The sequence below is a fragment of the Eleginops maclovinus genome, chromosome 12, assembly GCF_036324505.1.
Source record: "Eleginops maclovinus isolate JMC-PN-2008 ecotype Puerto Natales chromosome 12, JC_Emac_rtc_rv5, whole genome shotgun sequence".
NCBI classification, from domain to species: domain Eukaryota; kingdom Metazoa; phylum Chordata; class Actinopteri; order Perciformes; family Eleginopidae; genus Eleginops; species Eleginops maclovinus.
The window spans coordinates 18,321,936-18,349,739 of record NC_086360.1 but is presented as its reverse complement, the minus strand read 5'-3'; the positions used below and the strand labels follow the sequence as shown (position 1 = coordinate 18,349,739).

Here is a 27,804-nt window from a genome sequence, read left to right as displayed (position 1 = left end):
GAGCTGGTGTATGATACAGAAGGGGAAGGCCCTAATTCAATGTACAGCCAGGAAGTACAAGACCAACGTGTGAAGTCATGCACGAGTCCCGCTGGACTGATCATCTGTCTCTGCACAGCCATCTGGGTGAGACCTCAGGCCTGTTTATGTCTTCAAGGTACAGAATGACATCAATATGAAACTCATACAAATATTTCTCACTTGATCCATCAGCCATCACCAGAAAACAAACTCCCCTGCCCTGTTGTCTAATTTGGAATTCATTTTTACACCTTATGTTTGTATATGGTTTATCGCTCGAAAGACTATCAGCCAATCATACATTTTGAGGAAAAACAAAACCAAGCCTCCTTGTATCTCCAAATCTGGCCTATCTAGCCATTGGCTTATGCAACTAATTAACTTCACATACCAAAATTAGAATTTAAATTAACAATTGTGAGATATCATCAGGGGACACAAAGCACCCCATGAAGAAGTTTATGATGAGAAAAAAAGATGAGTATTAGAGAAGGCAACCGGTGAAGTAAGGAGGGCTTCTAGATGAGGGGATATCTCCAATTACAATCGAGCGTACACTTGTCAGCAGTAATGAAATGTTTGCTGAGAGGTTGCTATTTGTGACTGCTAGATTGGAAGATGCTGCTCCACTGCCCACACCAACAATTATATTCCACGCATACATTTCCCGACCGTCTTTTGTGTTGTGTGTACTGTCTGCAAAATATACCTGTCCCAATAAGCCTCGGAATAATGAAACGTCATGTAAGGTACGTACCATATTATCCCCCCTTGCAGTGGACATGTATATTAAGACCCAAAGAAGAATAAAAAAAAAAGAAAAAACTTCTGCTCCTTTTATTGTTTTTAAAGAATTACATAATGCATTAATCACAGTAAAGACAAACCGGCTTTCCCCGCATGTCATATTGTGCAAGCTTACAATTAAATGTAAAATTAGATGTAAGATGTAAAACTTTTTCTTCTCTGCTCAGCTTTTCAACTCAATCGCACAGGGAGCAGAGCAACAACGATTTGAAACAACAGACTAACTCTTTAGTCTGTTCACTTGACACAACTACCCTGTGGTTTGCATACAATCTGATTTAATATCACAGTTTGATCATTATAGCCTTGTGTATATTTGTGTAAATAATATGGTGTTTTAATCAGTACTCGACTGGGTTCTTCTGTAGCTGCTGTGATCAGCTATTTGAGGAAACACTGAAACATAAGCCAGGGCCAAATAATTTCATCAGATGTGTGCAGTATGTATTTCACATTTAGGTGACATCACATAAACCTAATTAGTATAGATGCAACCTGCAACTTGATTTTCCAGTGCATGGTTTTCTCATCAAATTGATGACAGACTCTGCAAGGAAGTATACTGCATATGCAAATATGGTGCTACTGTAGGCCAATATAAAAACACATTTGAAATTTGCCCATTAATGTGAAAGATTGAGATAGTAACACTCAGTTGCTAACTCATTTCTGTTATCACAATATTCTTATGTTAAATGGCCTTAAAGGCCATAATGTTATTTCAAAATGCACTGCTCCCTGTCAATTTCTCAGGAAAACATCTGTTTTGTGCAAAATAAATCATTGAGTTCTGATATGCAAGTATCACGGACACAAAGAGAAGCTTTGCATCCTCTTGCAGGTTCAATTACTGGCCTGTGGCAGATGTTAATCCTATTACACTGTATATCATGATACAGTATGTACAGACCAGTCAATGACATCATGCAAGAGGAGGCAGAGGGTCAACCAATCACACGTTCATCTCACACACACTCACTAGATATAAACCACACTCACATACTACACCAACCACGTTAGCATAAAATGAAAAGAAAAGGAAATCAGTAACAAGTCAATAGTGTTGATTATTTGCTCTTCTATCCTACTGTGTATTGTGCTGTCAGGTCAGTTACGGTGAAAAGTAATGGGTTATGAAAAACTATAATACATGTGGCACGTCTGTGCACAAAAATGAAGCAGAGGAATTCAAGAGAGAGATGAGTTTTAGTCATTTCTGGATAATTAAAGACATGCTTGTACTATATTTGGAAAGATACAATGACACTGGGATATCACACCACGCCAAATTGGGGATAAGAAAAGAAAAAAGAAATATAAGTGCACAAAAACACGAGTCCCTTTCTTGAACTTATGAGGAGGTAGAGAGCTAATATCCAATAGTTCACTAGTATGCCCATTTGGACACGTGGCATCTCAGGTATAAGATTGGAAACTAAAACGTCTTTGTTGGCTAACAAAGGCTTGTGTCATTTAAGGGTGATGTGAACGCATTACAGCAGGTAGATAGCTTTCCCTCCCTGCCCTTTACTGTTTCAATATTTCTTACCAGTGCAAAAACGACCCTCTGTTGACAACAAATGCAGGGCAGTCATAATCAGGCTCATCGGTTTTAACTCTGAGGTAGGACCTAGAATTCAAAAAGGGGATATTTGTTCAAATTCAAGTGCATTAAAGGGACTGAGCCGTGACAATCAGTGAAGCCCATGTCCCCGCAGAGAGGTCTGGACTAAGGTTTCTCTGTAGACGCAATTGGCCTGTTGGGGAGGGTGTAGGGTAGGGTAGGGACAATGCCTATGCCGATTTAAAAAAAATAAAAAATAGTCAAAAAGAACTACCTGTACAGAGCGCCCCACATCAAAGGCACAATATTTCCAGAAATGCCACCACTGCTCTGTGCATGAGTTGACCCTGTATCACAATCCCCCAGCAGCCCCGCCTACTCCTCGCTAAGGTGCCTTCCTAACTCAACAAGTTTATTATAATTACAACACTTGCCTCAGACATCGTGAATGGGCATGATATGCATTTTCACCTTCTTTTAAAATTAGATAAACAAAAGCATTAAATAGAATTACAGAAATAAATACACTTTTATTTCATATAAATATGTGGGCCCTTATGTCCAAATTATCACTGACACTTGTTTTTGGGAATAAGATGAAGTAAACAATTCATGAAAAAGCTGCCCTATATGTTTGACACACTTACCTTATGAGTATTATGGTTATTGTGAGGTCATCTCAGTGTTAACGAGTCACTAAATCCCTCACGCACTGTAAATCCCCACGTTACAATGCATCTAATGAACATTATATTGTAATTTAATTGGAAGCCCTTCCCTCATACTCAGGGGGGAGTAAAAAAAGTGATCACATCAAGGAAGTCTGGTCCCTTTATATAGGATTATCTTTTAAGTTGATTTAATGTCATATTGGTAATTATGTATATATAAAATTCCTAATACAGACCCCAAACGTGAAACAAGATTGAAGAGACAAAAAAGAAAAAATCCAAATCAGGTTAACATCTTGCTAATTTTTTCCCCAACGCCGTTTTTTCAGCACAGCTAAAACCTGGATTTGTCCACATACATACAGTAATATATATTTTGTACTCTTTCAACGTCTCTGGCTATGTACAAGCTATACAAATAAAGAGCAGGCTGAGGGCCAGGATTCATAAGCTGTGCAGAGGGAGCAGTTGGTTGGGAAGTCTCCCAGTCTCCCGGCTCCTTCCCCCGCAGTCTGCCCATACAGGTGGCTGTTCTGCTTCACTTGCGATCGTCGATGGTCTTAATGAATTCCACCGCCGCGGTGAACTGCATCCACCAATAGCACTCCTCCCCACTCAGCCGGCTGGCATAGAAATTATTGATGTACTGAACGGTGGACAGCAGGCAGGGCGGGTTTGCCTGGAGGGGAGGAGATGTAGGGATGGGCCCACATTAGCGGCTGAAAGAAGCTCACGCAACGCCGTGTGGATTACGATCATAAATATGTAAATATGTAAAGAATATCCACAAAGGTTAGCAGCCTTTATGATGCCTTGGGAGTTAAAATGCAGTCATTTGGGAAATACTGTTTCTCATAAATATGCTTAGGCTCTATTTATTTAAAAAAAAGTCAATATGAGATTAATATTGAAGTTGTACTGAATGTGTTTTCAACAGATTGAGAAAGAAGGAAGATCTGACTCACCCTTATGAGGACGAAGACAAGCACAGGGACAAAGTCATCTGCTCCGGGGACGGAGTCCTCGTTGGCCAGACTGAGGAGGTTCATGATGGTGGAACACATGCGCAGTATACACTGGACTTTGTCTCGAGGCGTCTTGTATGCGTTGATGGTCCTGATCTCAGACTGGGCGGAGGGCCAGGGAGCCTCCTTCAGGTAAACCTGCAAAAAAAGGAGAAGAAAAATCAAAACAATGAAGAAAAACTTTTAACAGTATTGATCTATAACGGCACAAAGCGGATATTACAAAAAATTTGAGAATAGAATACCTCTGGGATTTGTAGAGCTTTATGATTGGCCGTCACAACTTTTGTGAGCCGCTGGATATGTTCATGGAAAAGCCTGTGAGAAAAAACAGCTTATGACACATGGAGTACGACACGGTGCAACACGTCAATCTAAATATCTAACATTTGAATTTATCTCGATCCCCGCTGTGGGACTAATAAAAGATTTCTGATTTTGATTCTAATTGCTCTTTGGTTTTCGAATGATGATGTGGCTCCAACTCCTTGAAAAGTAACATTTAAAGGATTATTTTTATTTATTTATAATGTTCATAGTTTATAGCATCATTCTTATTGTAAATACTATATTGCTTGTAAAACTTGATTTCATCCCATTATTAGGATGGGAAATGTCATATTCTGAAGTGATTTGAACGTTGGAGCATTGTTTTCACCAGGGGTAAAAGCAGTGAAAAAAAGGCTGAAATTATCATCAGCACACATTGCGGAGGGCTTTGTCATTGTTTACAACTAGCTGCTGTATCAAAGTCCTTTCACTATTTCAGGTTTAAATCTTAATAAAACAACAAATAAACTGGAACACTGCCTAGTGAGGCTGTGTGGTGCTGGTGTAATTCCAGCTACTCACTGGTCTCTGAGAATATCTCCATCCTGGTTGGGGTAGAAGGCCAATTTGAAGATGCGGTTCATAACGCTGCGCTCGATAGCCATCTGGGCATCCTGCAGCTGGTCCTCGCTCGCGTACTGCCAAATGGCATCACGGGCCATGGCGCCGTACAAGTAGCGCAGAAAATCCTCCACTGCTGCGGTCTTGTCATCCGATGCCGTGCACCCCTGGAACGCTGGAGGGGAGCAGAGAAACAACAGATGTAACAGCAGCACAGGACGGAGCTGCAACCACTGTTGTGCACCTATAGGATTGTTTGAAGTGGATTAAGCTTTGATGTGAGGTTTTTTTATACAGGCTTCAAACATTATGAAAAATGAATGTTGTTTAATACAAAACCTGTATTAAAACACTAAAATAGGTCTGCAATATGTCAATAACTTATAATAATTATATGAAATATTAATAAATATGTGGGGTTAAGATACTTTCATATTTAAATAATATTAGGGTAAGGGTTACCAGCACCTATTTTCTTGTTCAGACTGATAATGCATTGTGAAACATAAAAATAATATGCCAGAAATTGCAAAAAAATCTGATGGCAGGAAGGTCAGATTTCTTTCTACTCTGCCAGCTGAAGGACATACAAGTCCATATGGCCATGTTTAGCTACACGGAAAGGGAAAATGTAGAGATACCTTTAATGAAGTCAAGCATCTTGGACTCCATGTGTTCGAGAAGGAGGCGAACACAGACGGTGGTGAAGTAGCGGTTAGCCACCTCCTTGTCTCTCAGCACCCTCTGGAGGAGTCTCTCCAGGTGGGCCTGAGAGGTCTGCAGGCCCTGACGACACCTGGTTAGATACGCTATGTACGGTGCCCTCTTTCTAAAAAGGAAACACACACAAACAATTGTATTTTATGAATGCCACTGTATTGCTGGCTATATCTGTAGTTGCCTTAAACAACATGATGCAGTGAAAAAAGAAAGGATAACAAAATGAAAGACTAATGGGGTGCCATAAGTGAGCTTTAATCGACTCTCCAGGCCTCCATAGTTACCTGTAATCCTCCGCGATGGCAGCCATCAGCTTCCTGCTGGTGCGTGCGTCAAAGCGGCTGACGCAACGCGTGGTCTCCTGGATCTGGGCCATCTGGTTCTTATCCTGGAGGTTGATGGCCTCTGCGAGCTGGATCTTCAGGAAGCAGACGATCTCATTGTCTGGACGAGAGGACGGTGGGGAGACAGCATTAGAGGACACCGCTCGCGGCTCACAAAGGGACGGCTGGCTGCTGTAATCTGATCAACCTGCTGCCGCCACATTGACAATGTGACTGATGGTCCCAAAGATTGAGTTTTATGGTTTTTACTGTTGACCATTTCACAGGATGTCACTTGATTCTGTCTGCTATTGTCCTGATGTTAGGGAGGTACCCTGAAGACTTGCTGTGATGAATGCTGGAATATTATTAATCTCTGTGACTACACAAGTGTTACAAATATGTACGATGCTTTATCAATGTTATATTTTTTAAGGACACCACATGGGAATCCTGTTTCAACATCCCCCACACTTTCAACCTTGCCCCAAACCTTGACGGTTGGTCAGAAGGTGAAGGTGCTGCAGAGTTGGCGTCTTGCTAAGGACAATTTCAGCTTGTTGGATTCTTGCCAACATCAAGGGCTTGTACCAGCTCCCCATGGAGAGGTGTACAAAAGATACCTTTAATCAAGAATACAAAAAGGACGGCCTACCTTCCGAGTCCATGTGGTCAGGCAGCCCATTTCGTGTAGTTACAGGAATCATGATGGGCAGAGCCACGGAGTCCGCTGAACACAAAGCCAACCTCAACTTCTTCTTTGCATCACTGAAAACACAAACAATGAAATGTTATGAGAAGCAACGGTTAAAATGATGTGCAATAACACCAAGAGTGTTGAGTGATTTCTTCTAGATTCTGTGTTTTCTCTGACCTGAAAGAGAACTTGGTGTCATGCTGCTGGGCTGTCTGACTGGCTGAATCTGGGAGGTCATCAGTGGAAATGTTCTGCAGGGTGTCTTCTCTCGGAGAGTCGTGGACGTTGTCATCACCACAAAGATCTGTTAACACAAAAACAGGCAGATTATTCAATGTATCTAATGCACAGTTGATATTATCTATATTGAAGAAAATATTTTTAATCCTGACCTCCAGTTCCATCGTAAGAAGCTCCACCTGTGGCTCCATCACTCGGGCTGATCCTCTTGATGTTCCTGTATTTGTCCAGGATATCTTCAGCTGCCTGCGTCTGAGAGCTCTGTCTGGGCAATGTGTCATCTGCAAAACCCATGTATTTTAATGAATGCCAACAACAAATGTTTAACACATTTTACCAAACTTTCATTTATATCCACAATGCGGGCAGACTGTGTGTGCTTCTTCCCTCTTATCCTTTGAATAGTGCTGGATGGGCATTTATAAAAAGCTTGGAATGAAAACGTACAGATTGGATTAGAAGTACATAAAGCTATGTAGGCTGTATACATGTGGATATGTGTTACACCTGCATATGATGATCGGTATATTTTCCTGGAAGTGAACACATCAAATACATGTATATTTAAATAGTCTATTGAAAATCCAATACCCATATGTTGTCCCTAATCAGGAGTGTAATTAAAGAAAAGCGGGACAGACCTTGTGGGACGCGCTCCGGGGCCACGTCATCCTTCTCATGCTTGTCCCTTTTCCGAAATGCAGCTATCGGAGCTGTAGAGGAGAGACAAGTGATTAGTGGACCGACAGAACTCTCCCTACCGTGGGATAACAAGCAGATAATGACTGACTCGCTGTCGACAGCCACATTGGTATTTTGTCATGGTTTATATTGAGACTAAAAAATCTCAATGTAGGATGGATGGTATCATACATTACCAAAAGTCAATGGTAGAACTTTATTCAGAAAAGGCAAAAGAATATTGGAATGGAGAATTAAACCATTGGTGTAGAGCAGAATATCACAGAGGTCCCCTTTAAGTCATTATTAGGGATGGGTACCAAACCCAGTATTAAAAAGGGTATACGTTTAAAATATTTTAATATTAATATTGTATGTTTAATATAAGACAGCCGTATTGACAAGCTGTATGTTATCGGCTCTTAATTGGCAATCCATGTTTTGGTGTAATTTATTATGCAGCATCTCCTTTCGGGGGCTCATTTCCTCCCACTATGTATATTACTTTAGATGCAATAAAACCGTCTTCAAATATTTAGACATAGAAAAATCAATGATAGCATTGATAAGAGTTGTAGTATCGATAAAATCCTAACAATACCCATCCCTAGTTATTATAAAAAGTCCAGACGATGCAGATTTACAGATCAACCCACTGATGCTTATCGTAATAACACACAGGTGTGAACAGGAGACACAAAATTACACAGGGTCTAAAACTCAATGACACACACACAGGAAACATTGGGTGTAACATCTACATCGATATTCTGCACTCTCTTTATGGAAAAATGGTAACATACTGTAGCAAAAATGACAAAGGGGTGATTAAACAGATGAATGAATGAGCAGTGTGGGTGTTTAAACTCAGGCTACAACCATTGCCACATCACAGCTCTACATCTCTAAGGCAACATCTACAAAGCAGCATGGGCGCACAGCCGCTGGCTCCAGCAGGAAAGCTAGCTCAATGACGACAGCATGAAGCGTTACCTGGGACATCACTCTCAGCCGTCCAATACAGCACTGTGAGGAACACAACAGACAGGGTTGGCCTTTCACACACGCGCTGCCGCTCTGCCAGACAACTGACTGTGCATCACCATGCAGAGCAACAGGACAAAAAAACAAATGGACACTACAGACGTTTGGATGGAGATTGGTGGTTTAAGCTTCACGGCTCTTTACTTTTTCCTTGTGCCCACAGTCCTCCATTTTATGAATATCAATTTAATGTTTACTTAAGAAACATCATTATCTCAAAGAGTAATAAGCAGTCATTCTGTGCGGGCACAGCTCATTATTTCCCAGACAGATGTATGAGAGCTGGTTGTAGAGTAGAACTGCAACAAGAGATGCGTCATCTATCAGTGCTGATGACAGAAAGGTCTATCTAATGACCATTAGCCGCTGGCTGACAGCACTGCTGGGAGGGCTACAGCCATACAATCTACACTGCTAAAGCTCCTCTGATGACTGATTAGCTTTGAAAAGTCTATATAAATCTGCAGCCAGTGAGACGTGAGAGAAAAAGGACTGGACACGTCTCTGAGGTAACTTCAAACAACAAGAAACATGATTTTCCAACAGGAGCATCAGCAATGGAGTGGACAACATGGATCATCATTCTCTTTCTCACATTATAAATTGGTTTTCGCTCTGCTCTTTAAAGTGTGATATTTTCTGTTGGTCGTGATTAAGAGTGCTTTTTTTCCACAACTTAAAAACAAAGCTGCAATCAAACAGATCACTTTTAGATGTGTAAAGTTCCTATTTCAGTTTAGAAAAGGGGGGAATGTTTCCAATCACCAAGTTTCCTTACCTTTGGGAATGGCTGACACAAAACGTTTCTTCCACCATGGCCTGTTCCGATCAGACTTCTCGTCGTCGCTGTCTTTCCTGTCCTCAACCTTTAGATAGAAATGACAAAGATACACTTAGATACCAGCAGTTATATTTTTATAACTAACAATCCCTAAAAAAACTAACTATTTGATTATCTTTAAAACTGTTCCTCAGCAGCATTAGTAAAAACGCAACTCTCTCTGTCTATAGCTAAGTGTACCGCTGTAACTCCTTACCTCCCCTTTCAGGGAGTCCTTGCTGGGGGACGAGGACGGTCCTAAGGCGAAGGCCCCAGCAGGGTCACGCTCTTCAACTGCAACCCGCCGGTTAAGGCCAGGGTCGCTTGTGGGCCGGCGGCCTGGGCACACGATGTCAGAGCTGCGGCTACGTACCAGCCTGTCGGGGAAGGAGTGCCGCTGCTTGGTGTGCTCCAGTTCAGCCTGCGCGAGGCAGTGGGGCATGAAGAGAGAGTGGCGCGTCTCTGGCCCCAGGGCACTGGCTTCAGGGATGGGAGGGTCGGGGGGAGGGTGAGGGGGCCTGGCGTAGTGCACTTTGGGCCTCACTATTGTTCCAGTGGTGGAGCCTGATGCGATAGAAAGAAAATAAAAGGGTGAGACAATTGGAAAAACATGATAATAATAACACTTGGACAATTCCTATTATCTTTAGTCTTTAACTTTCTAAACACCAGGTCATGGCACAGGCTCAACAAAGACTTCCCTAAGTAGATATTGTTTTGAACTGTTTTTTAACATATATATATATATGAATACAAATGTAGGCTTACTGAGAGTTGTTCTCATGTGTTTCTAGAAGCTAATCATTAAAAGCAGTGGGGGAAACCTCAAAAGTGGGAGAGAGTGCTAAAGAGAGATGTTAGTGGGAGATGAGCCCTAGGTATAGGTAGGCCACCTGTTCCAAGGGTAGACTCTCTCTCCTGAAAAGCTTCCAATGGCAGCCTGGTGCCATGAGCACAGTGGGACAAGGGGACAGTGCCAAAGAGCCTGGGGTGAGGTCTCTCAACCTGTCATCCCTTCACCTTGCCACAGACACAAAGCCACGACCATTCCTCCCTCACACAATATCCACCTGCACTGCACACAAAATGCACAGGAAGAGAGTCTGCAAATGATCATTTTGGCTAATAAATAGCCCAAATGAAATTGCGTTTAATTTTCACGTATAATGAGACCAGTAATTGGAGTAAGGCACGTGAGAGGGGCACAGGCTCTATTTTGGTTAATTCCACGAAGCTCAAGCTGTTCTGCGAGCTCTCAACATTAGGGTAGGGACTTAATGATACTAATTTCTAAATCTGATTGGCTGAAGAGCATCCTGGGAGTGCAAATTACCGTCACAGGAGGAGAGGGGATCGAACATGGCCAGTAAGGAATCTGCCTGTGAGGGTGGAGATGTCGGATGGTGTGATCCTGTGAAAACACAAAACGATATGAGACAATTCAGAGCATTTACTAAATCAAGCACTGACACACAAAAGCGTATTGCTGTTATTAAAAAAGAAAGAAATGTTAACATTGAGTTAAAAAAGACAATAGCCAAGGGATTTCCCAGCTAGGCCTACAAGGGATGTGCAACTGCATTACTACTTAATGCAACAATTACAGTGCCTGAGAACTAAAAGAGTGATTAAAGTTGGTGGCAGCTGTGAAAGGACAGGGATTGATTGCTCTGGCTGATGCTGTTTCGACCAGATAGACACTGGATGATGGCTTAGCTAGCATAGCGGGGATGTGACATTCTCCTACCGTGGCCTGACTCCTCCCCATCTGGACTGGTCACAGAGTCCTTCCCTCCAAAGTCTGAGCTGCACTCTGACCGCAGGTCCTCGATCTTGTTAGGGATGTCTTCTGAGGTTGCACTGATGCCTGCAGGAGTGGAAAACCACAAAAACAGTTGTGTTGACATTCAGGACGACAGAGACTCATCTCTACAGTAAAATACCTGTCACAAAACAGATCCTGCATGTTCAATGTTTCTCAGACAAAAGAAGACATTTATATATATATACTGTATGCTATCTCTCAGATGGGAACCCACTGGGAGCTGTAAATTGGTAGTGTAAGCTCCCATGGGTTAGGGGGAGGACACGGACAAGAGTGATCATCAGATGTAGACTATCCATCGGCGGGATCCCGCGGGACGTTTTCCTGTGAGCTGAGCCACGCACATCACCGCTGGCTTCTTAATCTAGGATACTACCTCATGCATGTCAACAAAGCATGTCCACCTGAGCCAACGGTAAAGACAACCACCAAAACCCTGTGTCATACAGGAAAAAAATCCCACTGACCCTATTACACTGGTTAAACATTTCTGCCCACAACATGACCGCTGTACACAGACTTAAATAGGGTGAGGAACATGCAATTTATTTAAAGAGAATTTGGGAGCTAAAGTATTAATAGAAAGGTGTTAGCATCAGAGAGAGAAGACCTACACAGACAAAGAAGAAGCGGCGAAATAGGGAAGAGAATAGGTTACACTTATACCTGAGACAACACTGAGGCCTGGTGTGCTGGGCCTCGAGCTGACCTCTCTGACCTCCGTGTCATCAGAGGTACTGCCAACCCCTGAGCAGCTCTCCAGCTCCTGCAGACGCTCCTCCTGTTTCAAATCCGGAGCTTCTAGGAGTGCACCAAAAAGGACATTTTAAAAACTCTTTTAGAAATGAAAGAAATCTGAGACAATAATGTGTACATTTCTCATGTCATACAACTCATAATCCAGTGTTCTTGTGGAAGTTTGCAATAGATGATGGTCATTCTTTTCTCTCCACCCCCCCTCTGTTACGATCATTGGGAAACCAAGTGTGCACATATGTAGAAAATCAAACAAAGCATACATTATCATGTCTTATAACTGCCAAACCAAACCATAAAGCTAGTACGGCCAATTCTTTGGCTACCCAATGGAGCTGTTGGTTCGAACCCAGAGGCTCCATACTAACAGCAGTACTCATTTGCATGCTCGTTAGTAATAATGTGTTGGTGAAGTGCTCTTCAGAGTGTAGTTTTCTGCTGCCTAGCCATGAAACAAGCGTTCTACTCCAAGAGAGCCTCCGATCGTGCTATTACAGAGCAGAACAGGAGCAGCAAACGGAACAAAAAGCAATCAAGACACTCATGCATGTCATTTCTGCACGGCACATATTGAAATGGTGTACTACTTCAATTAACATAAGCCCAGGCTTTTCAAAGAAACACTTAGCGCTGTTAATAAAGCACTCTACTGATTTCACAAAACACTGGTTTTCAAAAGGGGAAGTTAAGCACATCATTTTTCATTAATAAAATGTTTAGACTCTATCTTCAATTTGCAGAACAGACAAAGAAAGTATGATTTATAAGATTGTTTATGAATTTGGATTGGCAACTGATTTAGACAGATGCCCTTTGTGTCACAACAGTACACTATGTAAACACCACTCTCAGAGAAATGCGATGTTAAGTCTAGCCATATAAAAAACTGACACCACGTAAACTGACGGAGGACAGCTGCTGTCCTTGTGCTTCTCTCCCCGCTGCTCCACCACAGGTGCAAACACACCTGGTGGTCCCTCTAAGGAAACCCTGTTCTGCCTTTTACTGGCACACGCAGATCTGCCCTGAAAGACAGGCTAGTGCACACAAATATGATGACAGATGCACACACACATTTTTTGGTATGGATTGCCATGCAACCACACCTGGTGTCCCAACCCCCACTTATCCAACAAACATAAATATGCATGCATCCAGAACAGGGAGTGGACGAATCAACACAATACCCAAAGCAAATAGTAGAACAGAACAGAACAAACCTGGATCCCTACCTGAGTCACTGGGAAGGACTTCCACGCTCCAGGCCTCGCTTGTGGTCTCGGAGATGGTGGAGCCATAGGGGTCCAGCAGCACTGACCCCGAGCCAGGAAGACACAGCAGGCTGCCGAGCATGTTCTCCGCAGCTGCCCCTGAGAGCACAGAGAGAGAGAGAGAGAGAGAGACAAAGAGTTAACCTCCTTCAACAAAATGCTTTTATTTATTTTTTATTTAAGAAGTCAGCTCCGTGGTCACAAAGTCATCTTCAAGTCACCTTTATGTACTAGCAAGCCTGTCTGTTGTTATAGCACTGGTGTTGATTCATATTCTGTAATTAGTTCTAATAAATTATTCAGATTTTAAATATGAGCAACATGTGAACTTGAAATTGCCCCTACAGAAATGATACCCGCATCCAAGGGTCTGTCAATTGTTACAAGTTATACAAGAATGATTTTAAATACATTTTTTAAAGAATTGTCTATTCGACTTTTATTTCTGTTTTTAAAACCAATTTTCATTATGTTATAATAGAAAAGGGTAGCAAATCATCACAGATTATAGCTGGGACTAGCAAATGTTTGGCATGTTTTCCTGATAAATGGCTGACATGATTAAGGTTTTATCCCAAATAATGTATTTTTCTTTCAATCCACGTATTCATGGAGTGATGTAATCCCTGAGGAAGTGGTACTGACTGTACTGCTTTCTCGTTATATTTTGATTAAACCCGTTCCATCGTATTTACAGTATGCCCACAGGTCTAAAAACACTGTGAAATAGACTGAGATAAGTATAAACTGTAGGAAAAGCCTCTCTGAATGGCGTGTGGATGGGGATTCAGTGACAGTGAGAGACAGAGAGAGTTGGAGGTCACGTGCATTCCATGCTGGGACCCAAAGGCACAATACACCACTGTGCCAAAGGTCAGAGGTTAATGGTAATATCTCACCCTGCCTCGGCCTCGAGGGCCATGACTTTGAGCTGTTGATTTAGCCTAGCATTACTCACAACCAAATTACCACTTTGCCCACCCTCCCACAAAGTCCTCAGCACGCCATCCCTCCATCTCCATTTGGAAAGCCGAGGCTTAACAAGGCGGAAGAATGTGGAGGAGCTAGCAGGTGTGAGTGGGAGTCACTGGCCAAGGCTCAAGACCAAAGAGTCGACCTGTGGTAGCCGTGCCCCCTGGAATGTCCCGCTTCCACATCATGGCACACACACGCCATGAGCACGCATGCATGCCAGCACGCAGGCAACAGTGTGTACTGATGTTGGCGGGGGTAGGGCTCTCATTGGCGGTGGGAGAGCTCTATCCCGCTGTCCGTGTTTACAGTCTTCAAGGTAAGGGCGCAGAGTACTTGTCTTTCAGGTGGATGATTAAATGAGTGGCACAACAAGAAGTGAAACAATTAGAATTTCTGCCTCATTATCATGGTAATCTTATCAGTGGGATAATGAGGTATTAATGGATATTTAATGTGCATCTCATAACCCAATCCCTTGGAGAAAACACATAAGGAAATCGCTGTAAATTCACTTAATGATGGAAAAGTCCCCGAACGCCATATTCGGAAGAATGAAAAATGGTCGATGCAAATGAGAAGGAACCAAGGTCAATAAGACTGCAGGGACAGAGTGAATGTCAGAGAGACAGAAGGAAAGCGAGATGGGCAGGGGGAAGGCTGCAAGGAAAAAGACTGAGGCAAGGAGAGAGGAATGTAAAGACTAAAATATTCTGTATACAGCAAGATTTACATTAGATGGATTTAGGATTTTTACAATCTGTGCCTAACAATCATAGTCCTTGCTCAAAATAGAGCAGAGGTTGAATCTGCCCTCCGATATCTACTGAAGAAGTTTACCTTTTATATAAATCAGCATATTATGATAATGCATGCATGTACTAGATTAGACACCGTCACTGTGATGATGCAAGCTATCTTCAGGATATACTTCCAGAGACATGTAGAAATCATCTTGGTATGCCCCTAGAGTCCACTCTCTATTTGAATGCCTCCAATTCATTACTGCAGTTTACATGATTGGAAGATAATTGCATATTCAGTTACATCTAGACGTCAGCAGCAGTAGGAAAAAGACAATGGGTATAAAATTGGCAGTTTTTGCTTGAACCTTAATTATTATTTTTCAATTAATAGTTTATTCAGTTATTTTTCTTTTATTAAAAATCATAAAAACTGAGCAACTAAGCATTGTTTGGATATAAGATTTGGCAGTGAAATTGCATTAGAGCACTGAATTCGGAACATCAAAGTACCAATTTCAGAAATTGACGTAAAATAACTAATAAACCATTTGCACAGAAACAACTAGAAACGCTGACCTATTTAGTTCCGTTAAGCTGTGCTTGAATGTGGTAAATCAATTCAAATCACTTTTTATATTACAAGGTATGAGTAGTTCCATATTTGTGTTTCTTTATAGCTCCTATGCTGCATTGAAAACCTGCATTTTGATGCTATTTCACCAACATACCACAAGGTGAGGACATTTCTCTAAATCTACTTAAACAATAGTCGGGTAAGATTCCCATTCATCTAGTACAATGTGCAATGATCACACAGGCTGTTTGGATTTATCAATTTGCCGACAGGGAGTGAATATGGGGAAATACAGAAAGCCATGCCCCACCTGCTATTTCCTGCAGCCGATCTTCATCCATGTTGGGGTCAAAGTCACTGCCGAGCACATCGGTGCTCCAGGTTTCGCTCACCGTCTCAGAGATGTCCCGATCATCTGTGAGACCCATCATGTCTCTGATCTCAAACTTGCGCAGTTTGTCATCCAGGTTGTCTTGAGTGGTGGCTGAAGGAGGCACAAAGGATGTGAGACAGGAACTGCACATTAATATCTTTCATCTGTAACCCTTCATTTCCTGTTTGATCTCTTGACAAAATTGCTATATATTTTTACATCCAACTCAACTTTTTTTAGCAGTATTTAAAATACACACGCATACCCTGTTCATGCTCTAGAAGCTGTAGCGCCTCCACCCCGTTGCTCCCTGATGGTCCGGCTCCCAGCTCGGAAACAGACTCTCCCTCCAGGTCCAGAGATGACACAGAGTTAGATCTGTTGGAAGGACCTGAGGGGGGAATAATACATACAACTGTCAGTAACTAATTCAGTCATATTTGTCTAAGCCTCATAGTATTTCTATTGTTGTTTATTTGTGTCTGTATAACAGTGATGTAAAAAAACATCAATGGAGATCGATTCATGATCGCAATAATGTGCTTCCACAAACCAAAAACACTAATTTCAAGTTTTCTGTTATCACTCAGTAATCAGAAATACAAAAGTAAACATAGCAGCAATATGTTTTGTCATGTTTTAGCTTTATTTATCATCAGACTGTTGGCTGACCCTCTGAGATGCCTTCCAAGTTGTCACTGCAGAGGGAGAAGCGCAGGGTCTTGTCTGGTTTACCATGCAGCTTAGTATCATCAGCATGGCCATCCCCCTGGGCCCCATCAGCCATCTGCAGGTTCAAAACCTAGAGAGCAGTTAAGAGAGAAAGAGCATACATTAAAAAACATTGATGGTTGCTACCTTGTCTTGCCATGAGTCATTCTTTGTAGAGCCAGTTTCTCATTCAAAGACAGCAGGAAACACTGGAATCAGGGAGGTACTTATACATGAGATACAAGGTTCTTATCAAATTCATGACACAGACTCTATGAAGTCTTAGAAAAAGATATTACATTGAATTTATCACACCATAATCTCTCCTGTAAATGATTACAATAATTCAAATCACATTACCTCATTCTCTGACATCATCCCAGGGACCGACTGAGGACCATTTCCAAGTGAAATCACCAGCACCTCCTCTGGCAGCAGCTCCTGCAGGGACTCCTGGGAGCTGGCCTCTGCCTCCCCCTCCTGGGCTATGTTGGTACGGCTGCGACTGCGAGCAGCTGCTGGGTCGGAGGGAATTAAACCACTGTTATTTCCTGAAGACACTCAATAACAACATATATCGTTGTTTTAAACCCAAAAATGTTGAGATCAGTATTAATGAAAATGATACGCTGTATCCTAAAGCGTGAATCTAGAAAACTAAAACCCATTTGTTATGTCACACCAATATGAAGAATGTAAAGAAAGTGAGCTGAAGTCACAATGTCTTTTTTGGTTTCACAAAATACTGTCAAATGTACCTTTTTTATGATCAAATGAGACTGGTGTGACATTAAAGACAAGACCATCCCTCATAGATGTTAGACGGTAGTTAGTACATAATAATATTTGATATGTCCTATACTGAAATCCACTGACCTGCTTTCAATGTTTCTGGGGTAAAAATGGGAGCGCTAACATAATGAAACACTTAAGCAACACATGATACTCATACCACTCTAAAGACCAGATATTTCAGCCCCAGAAGACGGCATTGAGTACTTAGCTCGATCCAGTGGATTCATAAAAGAAGGGGGAAAAAGGACAACTACGTAAGTAAAGGTACTATACAAGTCTACTGAGACTATGGATTCACACAGGATGTCTGTTTCTAACTTCTCCAATCATCTCAAGAGAATTACATAACAGGCAATCAAGGCATTTTACCACATGACACTTAACCTGGATTGTGTTTCATTCTCAATGAAAGTGTTTTTTTTCTGAACCATGCTTCCATCAAAGCATGAACAGGGAATCAAGACTTTGAAGAAAATTAAAAGGATGTGGTTACATCCTTTGTCCTCCATTAATGACACATAATATCAAGTTTCAAATAGTTAAGAGTTCTCGGAACACTGTATGTCCACCAATATTGCTTGTAAAGCCACTATAAATTGATTTGCCGTTACTTTCTCAGAAATAAGTGGATGCTATAATGCTATTTAGAAGACAACCACAACACATCAGAGAACTACTCTCTTTATTCTGACCACAACTCAGGCACAGACCAGAGAGAGGAAAGGTGGACTACTGTACACATTTTCCCCCAACTCTACCTGGTAATGAAAAGCCATACTCAGCTGAATGGGGAAGCAAAAAGAGGAAAACTTAAGATGACAAAAACAACTGAGAAAAACCTTTTAGGTGTAATAATGAGCCAAAGCACAGTGCAGGGTAAAGCAAGCCGGGTGAGAGCAAATGGACAACAGCAGTGCTGGGTAACGGTGGCGAAGCAGTGAGGTTAGGGTTAGCACTAGATGAGTTTTATCTAAAGCGCAACTTGGGTTAAGTTCTCTCCTGCGCTAACACCACTGACATGCTACCCACCAAAAGGGGTAACTAATGGAATGTGAGCAGACAGAGTGGTGGTTGTGGGGTCCCAGGATGTTATAGCGGCTAAGTGTTGTCCTGGTCAATGGCAGCACAGGAGGAAAGGAGAAGGACAAAAGGTAGGGAGTTTGAGAAAGGATACAGAGTACATCTCAGAATCTTTAAAGTATTTCAAGTATCAAGTCAAGATTGTGTGTATAAAAGTAATATTTCAGAATAGCGAGCACAAGTGGTTAATTTCTAATTAAGGGGGTGTTGCTACAACATCATTTGTCTTGAGAATGCTAATGAAGGTAGTCTATGCATCTTTTCCATCCATTCCAATTAAAATGAGTCCATTTATATTTGGTAATTTAATTGGTTGTCATTTCTGTAATTGAGCCTCAATCCAGGCCATGCTAATTATCTTTATAACAAGCTGAGAAGAAGCTCATTAGCTTGCTATAAAACACAGGCCTTTCACTAGTCATCACCACTCAATTCTACTTGTTTATTTTGCTTCCCATTAGCTAAAACATAACAATTCTATCTTTTGATTCTTGTTTTAAATTGTGATATTCCTTTAAATCAACATGTCCTTTGGATCCTCACATCAGGAAACAAGCGTTTCGAAAACTTAGAGCACAATTAAGTATCTATTTTTAAAAAGTGGCAAGGAAAAACAGGCTCAGAGGCCGAGGAGGTACCTATGGGGAGCCTGTTCTTCTTGTTGGCAGGAGTGGTAGCCGGGGAGAGCTGGGGAGTGTTGGAGGGAGTGAGCTCCAGACTGTTGCTCTTCACAGCTCGAGACTGGGGCACATTGGCTACCATAGTCTCCAGAGCCATGTGCTCCTCCTCCCGAAGGTGGTCCCCTGCCATCACGTTCCTTACAAAGTCCACCTATGCAGGACACGGGAAACATTATTGGAATTGAACAGGTTTTTATAGGAGGGTGTGAGATTACAAGCTTGCACTTGCCTAAGTCTAACTGTTGCTGGCACCAAATGTAGAATCAAACATGGCTTTATTAGAGTTCATTGACAAAAGGTGTTTTACAATGAAGGGCGAAAGATCCTCAATACAAAAGCCACAAAATGGCTCTTGAGCTGCCATAAGTCCTGACATAAACATAATAATGTATCAATACATATACACGTTGAGGTCACACTAGAGTAATGAGGTAAACTCATTCAAGACATATTTCTGTTTTGCTTGCGACTATCCAGCCTATTTTTAAGAATGTGTAGGTTGCTTTGACAAATGCCTTGAACAGAACTGCGACAGTCTAGTTAAGCTTTCGCATGACGCTATTGAAATTCCAGTAACAATGACTCATCCTAAATTGTCACATGTGAATTGCACTATTTTTTTGTGGTTCTACCCTGTAGCTTATTGTCAACACAAAATGAATCCATCTATCAAATGGTCTGCAAATGTCATATTTGGATATCAGTTTTAACAAAAGGGCCTACCAGCACAAGCAGCTGATTATGTGTAATATAGACGGCAGTCCTACTGAGGCCCTCTAGGAGGTTCATTGAGGACATGGGTGGGGTCTCGACTGCTCTTCCACCAATCACCACATCCAGAAAAGCAGCTACACAACTCTAGAGACAGAGACATAAAAGTGTAAATTAGTACAAGGAGAAATGCATGTTGCCTTAGTCTGGATTTAACTAAACTTCACCGTGGTTCCTGCACCTTATCAAATTTGGCCAAACTGCTTTTACGCCTTGGGTCTGCATCATTATCAGTCATGGCCAACTGCTGCAGAAGCTGCCCCACCTGTGTAACAAATGATATGCAATATGAATCAATACTGTATCATGATTACCAAACGTATGATGCGTGTATTGGTTGCATGCTTTGCCACAAACCTGCATTAGATTGAAGCGGGCTACTTCATTGATGGGGGCATCTGAGATGATTCCATACTGCTCCGGGTTGACTATAGCTGGGCAGATGAAGCAGGTCAGCAGCAGGTCGGTACACATGGTGCGCACCTCGTCCACCTCCAGACGCTCCACACATGACAACGTCTTGTACATCTGCGACACAATCCAGCGCAGGCTGTGGGGAAAGCAGTAGGTGTTCTGCTTTAAGTAACCGATAAACTTGTTGACCAGAGCTACCAGCTTAGCTTCATTGGCCTCCACCGCTGACTGCACCCTTTGTTTGTAGCCCTCGGAGCCCTTCTCTCCGAAGCGTTCCTGCTGGGCCGGAGTGAGGCGCTCCGTCACCTTGGCTGGGTCGGTCTCGAGGTGGTCTTCGTCTTCAACCAGCAGCTGCATAATGGGTTCATGTAGAGTGGCGGTGAGGAAGAGTTTGGCTGAGTACAGGCCCTCGGAGAAGAGCTTGAAAAGGATGCTGAAGGCACAGGTTCCCCGTCGCAGCAAACGGCGAGGGTTGTCACTTTCCTTCAGCTCAAACTCCACCAGGTACCGCAACACCTGGGAGATGATAAAAGAAAAACAGATTAAAAAAACTTGGCATCATACAGAAAGGCTATTATAAGTTTGCAAATGTGTAAAGGGCCAGCCACACCCAGAATGTAAGCTATGATGATAACTATAAATAGTGAGCCCCCACTGTCACTAATAATTCGTATTGTTGCACAATAAGGAAATGTTATTGCAAATAGAAAATATTTCCAAACACCATTTTCCTCATCTTCATTCTGAGTAGAACAATCATTGTCAATGGCTCTGAAAGTGATCCCAACAATATCTTTCACCACCGACATCCTCAGTATAGTTTGATAGTACTCTGCTTTCCACCCACAAGTTGGAATTATTATTTTTTTAAAAGAAGATTTATAGTAATCATTCCTTGGTCCTTGGTGTGGACAACCCCGAACACTGAAGATAAGTGAGGCTACTGACCTGTAGCAGGTAGCTCTCATCCTCCTGCATAATACAGTTGCCATAAAGTGAGGTGAATACTGTATGGGTGACACACTGGTTGTGCTCCTGGTTCAGCCTCTCCCCTGCCACCAGACAGGAAGCCACCAGTCTGGGGTTTTCCCTCAACCGGGCCAAGAACTCGCCATAAATGGTCTCTTGAAAGCCCAGAGTCTTGTAGCCATCAACAAACTGCGTGTCTTCCAGCATTTTGGCATGTTGGCAGCATTCAGCTGGAGAGGCCTCCGCACTGTAATAAAAAAGTATGGTGTCATTACTAATATACAACATGAATAATCTCTTGTACGAACAACTATGATAATTAGATAAGATGTTAGATAACAACCGGATCTCGCCCCACCTACAGACATAGTGGGTCCAAATAGTTCATGCTAACTTCTGTACTGAAAGATTACACATCCTAGTTCTCACTGACATCTATCCATCTTTAGACAAGCATGAACAAGCGTTATATCACATGCTCAGCAGGGATGCTCTTGGACTGCAGGCCCAAACTGACAACTGATCAAAACTGTATAGCGACAGGGCCAAGTGAAGAACAACACACAGTATCCAACCTGTTGTTGTTTTCACGTATGTGTTAGCACAATACATTTTCAGATTAAAAAACATTTGCCACGTCCTCAAGTTTGAAATGTTGCAGTATAATTACAACAACACGATGCATAATATTATCTGCCATTCATTCAAAACTGCATTCTGTTGTACAGTAAAATAAAATTGTGATAAATCACAGGCATGCATAACAGAAAATGATCGCTTCAGAAAAAAGGAGAGGTCTGACCTGGTGAGAATAAGACGATCAAGGTTGATCCTTTGCTGCTTGGCAATCCATGCGGCCCGGTACAGCCTCTCGGCTGTCTTCAGCACGTCACTGTTGAGCCTCTGGATCAGCTGCTTCTCTGATGCCACGTACAGCCGCTCCTGCTTCAGGTGGTGGGCCAGAGTGTGGATGTCTGGCTTCACCATCTTCACCAGCTCACACAGGCAGAGGGGTAAATCACTGGAGCACAAAAAACAGGTAAATCACGTTAATATGTGAAACAACAAAAACACATCAGTGAAAAGAAAGAAAGTGTTTACGGGCAGGTGTGGTAAAAAGAAATACCACATATGTGAAATGTATTTGTCTTGGATAGTATAGCATGCCATTTGGGTTATCTTAGAAGGTCCTTTGAAACTACAGATGTATGAAAAAAAGAAGTCTGTGTTTTGCGTTGAAACAGTATGCAATCAATGGATTAGTCAATCCCCAAAAATGTTATCACAACAATTTTGAAAGTGGATTATTGTTGAAGGCAGAAAAACCCCAAACAATCTCTGGTTCTGGCCTCAAGCCATCTTTTGTTTTATCTGTCTCCTGAAAGTCCTTCAATTTATGTAAATGACTCAAATTCTGAAGTATTCTTTAAACATTCCATACAGTGAACTCCCAGAATTTGAAAAAAAGACATGTCAATCAAAGAGTAAAAACTGCATTTTTCCTGTCAGTGTAACAGCATTGTTGTAACTATCTGGCCTTGAACTTGTAACAATGCTGTGGGACTGTCTAGTATGTGTACTTGGCTGATACCAAACCCAAAAAGTAAGGATTCTGAAATTGTGGTTGAAATGTACTATATGGTAGTTTTCATACCATATCGTATGGTACGTATCATAGTAAAGCTGCATTTGAAAGTAAGTACATGACTCTTGGGTCATTCGAGGGAAGTGATCATTTGCATTCCATGTGCTTCACACGCTGCCTCAATGACAACAACAAAAGCACGCTTTTCACAAGCTTCAGGAGACGCTACATAGCACATTATGCAAATCACTTTCCATTTTTCCAGATTTACATAGCCAAGACATACAAACCAAGCTGAGGGCATGAAATCTGAATGATTTCTTGGTGCATCCTTGGCACAAAAGCCTTTTGTGGCTTCTAGCAAACATAACAAACTCAGATTTAACTGTGGAGTTATGGCTCTGGGAGGACAAAGAGACTAGACTGGAGAAAACGGCCTAAGAGTGGGAATGACTGCAAGGCAGTGTCATTGTTCACAAGCTAACAGACAACCACGACGTTAGATATGATGTGTCTGACAAATCAAATTGGTTATGCGGATTTAAACACGTAATAATAGACTCCATATTAGACTCTCTTGGCCAACCAAGAATAAACAGTATTGAGATTACCGATCTCTAATAACTGTGATAATAGTGTAATAATAGTCCAAAACAGGTCAAGTTTTAAAATATATTTTAGTTAAAAATCTCTCTTTTAGGCATTAGTATGCAGAAAAAAATGCAGATGTATTATTTGCAAGGCACAGCTGAATCCTGGGTGCAAATAACGAAAATATAAGTGATTCATCATTAAAAGTAACAAACAGTAGCTACAAAAAAAATTTGGATTCATAATTTCAAATCATATAAATGGAATTATTTTTCTTTGCCCTTGGAGGTTCTTATTTTAATATTTTTCCAAAACATGTTCTTGAAAAAGGTCAAGAGGATAACATGAGTGGGGTGTTAACTGGGTGTGAAACTCATGCTTATTTACATTATTGAGTAATCTGCATTTATTTTTGCTGTAAATCCACAAATGTTTTTCTCTTAGAAATTTGTGTAGAATAACCACCCAATTTAAATTTCCAAGGTCTTCGTGCTGCTTTTGGATACAAAAAACAGTTCAAAGCAAACAAAGACGCCACAAAAGGGAGCTGCATTTAAAGAGACCCCTTGGTTGGGACTTGCAATTTTGTAAAATGAATCGATCTGTGAGAGATCTTATAAAAGGCAAATAAGACATATACATTTGTCTTTGCTTCCATTTTACAGCTGAATAAATTCACAGGTAACTGGCTATTGAGAACAGTCAGGGTGCACTTCCACATCTACTCTCATGTTCTTAAATAAGCACATTCCTCACATACTTGGAAGGAAGTGAAAAACAACTAGGCTATTAAGTGGCTAGCAGAGAGGTGAACTGACATCTGTCAAGTCCTCCTGTGCCCATCAGCTTCAATACAAAGCACTGCATAAAGCCACCTGGTGAGTCAGTCATGGACAGCGCTGAGGAACTTTAAAGCAGAAGAGAAACCAAACAACAGACAGTATAAGGGAAGGCATAATTTGCAACCTTCGTAGTTGTGTGAGAGGGATTGTGGCAGAGAAGCCACTGAATACTGTTAACATGAGGGAAATAAATCACCCATAACATTGGTGAAAGCACCATAATCACAGCGACAAGGTATCATAAGAGACAGGTCAAAGACAACGCAGAGGATTTAAAATGCAACGAGCACGTTTCTCTACAAGTTATATAGTGACACAGTTTAAAGTTGGATATTGTTTTTGAAAATGCATAGAGCTAAACCACACTCCTTAAAGTAAATATTCCAGCACCATAGTAAAGGTGTTTGGAACACAGCCCACTCTTCCCACACACACACACACACAGAGAGACCGACCAACGGAACAAAGTGCTTTTTATAGCTGCTCAAAGGACTTCACTTTCTACAAAAAGGTATTCATGTTTCTGAGCCAACATCCTCTTCACACTTCCCTTTCCGATAATTTCTTACACTGCTCGGTAAGGAGACCAAGTACATGAAGTTTAAGAGTGAACTTTCTCACTATTCGGGAAAGCTATTGAACCCTGAATACTGATTGAAATGTTTCCATACCATTAAAAATACTGTCAAGCATTGGAAGCTAGCTTTGAGCATTTGATCTTACTCCTTCACTGCACCCACCCAGATGTATTCTGCCAGTCTTTGGGCTGGATAAGCAACCTTATAGCCAAAAAGCTCACTTCTCTAACTTTAAGGCCACCACTCCCCAAAAGGAATGTTTGACAATGTCCACCGGAGGGACACAACAAGCTTTGTTTGTGGCTAAATGAGAAGAAAAAAAACCAATACACACATAAGATGCATCCTTATTTAGGGGTAGAGTCTTGCTAAATAAAGAGGGGGTTAGGGTTAGGGTTAGGGTTGGGGTTGGGGTTAGGGATAGATAAAGAGGACAGATAAAACTGATTTCTTGTGGCTCCTCAATAATCTGTAGAGAACAGAACAATATTTAAGCTGGACTTCCTGATTAAACTACATTATGTGTCATTGTTATCAGCTTGGATATAGGTAATCACAGGGAATAAAATGCAAGCTTTATGGATAAACAGCATGTACCATTAACATGGTTCATCGATAAGCAGTTCAATGATCTGCTGAAGTTTAATGTTACGACTTGTACTGTAGACTCAGGTATCATGGAACTTAACCCAGTTCACCTGAGGTGCTGTCATTTTACCTGCTGTCTTGAGGGCAAATTCCTACTCTTAGAGGTTGTTGATTGCACCAGTTGATGAGGAGCACCAGAGTGAACTATTAGTTTTGCTCTCAGCAAGGATGGACCTTTGAAATGGGCAAAAAGTGCAAGTTTAGCCAAGCTTTAAAGCCCCTTACAGAGCCCTGTCTTCACATTACGAAAACATCCGACTGGAGTATGAAGACAAACATTTTACTCAAACCAACATTTTTATGATGCATTGCAGCGGTCAGGAAAGAGTGAAGCAAACAGTCGAAAATGCATATATATAAATATCCATGTCAGATTTTAGCATTGTGTATCCAGACATATAAAGAACCCATTCTGATCAATTAGGAGAAATCCAGTTAGCAAGCAACAAGAGTTTGAACCAGGCAATATAAAAAGAAAAATAAGAATAAAATTCCTGTTGATCAAGCCTGATTCACAGCAGATTAAGACTTAATCATACAACAAAGTTAGTGAAACTAACTTATGAGGATAATGTGGTATTTAGTAGTTGGTAAAAAATGTAGTGCGTTTGTGATGGGCAGATACAAAGTAAGTATAATTCAGGACCAGTTGTCACCAAAGAACAAGGTAATGAATGTATGTTTGAGCTGTAACAATAATCATTTCCTTTCATTTATGCTTTGGTCACAAGTGCACTGAGCCCTTTGTGTTTTAATTAACATGTTATTTCTTAGAAAACACAAACCTTTTAAGTTTTCTGATCCAAAACCTCAGAAAAGTTGCAAAATCTCATGTCTGACAAGGAGTAAACCAGCAAATGTTTACGTTTTTACCTTGATAATATAACATATATTTGTCTATGACTTATTACTACAGTTATATTGGGCAGATGGGAAGGCATTTACTACCTCAATGCTACTAAGAGTTAAAGTGAATATCCAGTGTTTAAACATTTATGATGTTAAATGGCAGTATGGCTAATGCCCAATGCCTTACAAGCCTTAACGCTACAAATAGTGTTTAAGTGGTTATGTTTTTAGGCTAACAACTTTAGCCAAACATTACCCTCTCAGGCTCAATATGAGGGTGTGGGAACATTAGACACAATAAACTGAAACATTTGGATGTGCTAATTCGCAAGTTTATAGTGTCCTTGATTTGCTGGTATACTCGTTAACAGATATTTAACTGAACGAATCAAAATGGTTTGTTTAGGTTCAGGTTTGTGACTGCTTGTTACCACAGCTTTGATTACCACCAGACGACCAGGGAATCGTATCAAATAAAACACGTAGTTAACATAAGGTCAGCTAAATGCTATGACGGATACTAACCAAACCCAGCAGTTAGCTACGTTGGCACAAGTCAAAACTGGCTTGTATCTGTCGTGATTTGAGAACAGACAGCAAACTGGTGTTCTGGCTAAACGCAACAGCAGCCTGCTATCGTAAACCTAGTTAAACACGGCTAACGCTTGCTAGTAAACTAGGGTAAGCTAACGTTAAGCTAGTTAGCTACGTTAGCTTAGCTTTAGGCTGCAAGCTCCCGAATGATCAAATATGATCAGTAAAATATGCCAACTTCAATTCAGCTACTTACCAAGCGTTATACTCGTGTTCTAGTGGTCCACTTTTTCCCTAAACACAGCCGATCATCAGATTTCTCGGATCAGACGAGCCGTTTGCTGACGGTTAGCCGTCTCACCCTGGCTTCTGCAGGAGTGAACAGTGCTGTCATTTGCTGTCATCACGAGGAGACCTGCGCAACCCGCATGCGCAAAGGCCTGTTAACGGAAGCTTTACCTACCAACAAAAAACCAGGCCGACAAACACTCATGCCTAACCCACACAAGGTTGTAAAGTAACTAGGTAGGCTACATTTACTCAAGTACTGTACTTATGTACAACTTTGGGGTACTTGTAGCTCCCTTTCTCTGGAACCTATTTCCAGAGGCAGTGTCCATAATTTTAAGAGTGCACTGAAGACCTTCCTTTTTAATAAAGCCTATAGAGCTGGTTTCAGATTATTCCTTATGTTTATCCTCCTGGGTCTTACATTTACTGGTATTTTATTTTATTT

The 27,804-nt window shown here is 41.5% G+C and overlaps 1 protein-coding gene across 8 annotated transcripts; it reads right to left on the bottom strand.

The window, feature by feature from the left end:
* Positions 1-843: 843 nt before the first annotated feature.
* On the bottom strand, positions 844-27,468 carry gapvd1 (GTPase activating protein and VPS9 domains 1). 8 transcript variants are annotated; one of them, XM_063897307.1, is made up of 28 exons: positions 27,325-27,468; positions 25,756-25,859; positions 22,244-22,462; positions 21,421-21,688; positions 20,416-20,988; positions 20,240-20,323; positions 20,011-20,145; positions 19,246-19,438; positions 17,093-17,250; positions 16,694-16,823; positions 16,287-16,412; positions 15,959-16,132; positions 13,306-13,455; positions 11,996-12,130; positions 11,252-11,371; positions 10,838-10,915; positions 9,722-10,068; positions 9,463-9,550; positions 7,601-7,672; positions 7,112-7,240; positions 6,897-7,023; positions 6,678-6,790; positions 5,984-6,143; positions 5,621-5,808; positions 4,941-5,154; positions 4,334-4,406; positions 4,029-4,226; positions 844-3,742 (listed from the first exon to the last, which is right to left on the bottom strand). In XM_063897307.1, exons 3-28 carry the CDS (start codon positions 22,426-22,428, stop codon positions 3,602-3,604), a joined length of 4,359 nt encoding a protein of 1,452 aa, XP_063753377.1. In that variant the 5' UTR covers positions 22,429-22,462; positions 25,756-25,859; positions 27,325-27,468; the 3' UTR covers positions 844-3,601. The 8 variants fall into 8 exon arrangements, with proteins under 8 accessions (XP_063753377.1, XP_063753375.1, XP_063753383.1 ...); XM_063897305.1 differs by lacking the exon at positions 25,756-25,859; XM_063897313.1 differs by lacking the exon at positions 25,756-25,859 and having other exon boundaries at positions 9,878-10,068.
* Positions 27,469-27,804: the final 336 nt, after the last annotated feature.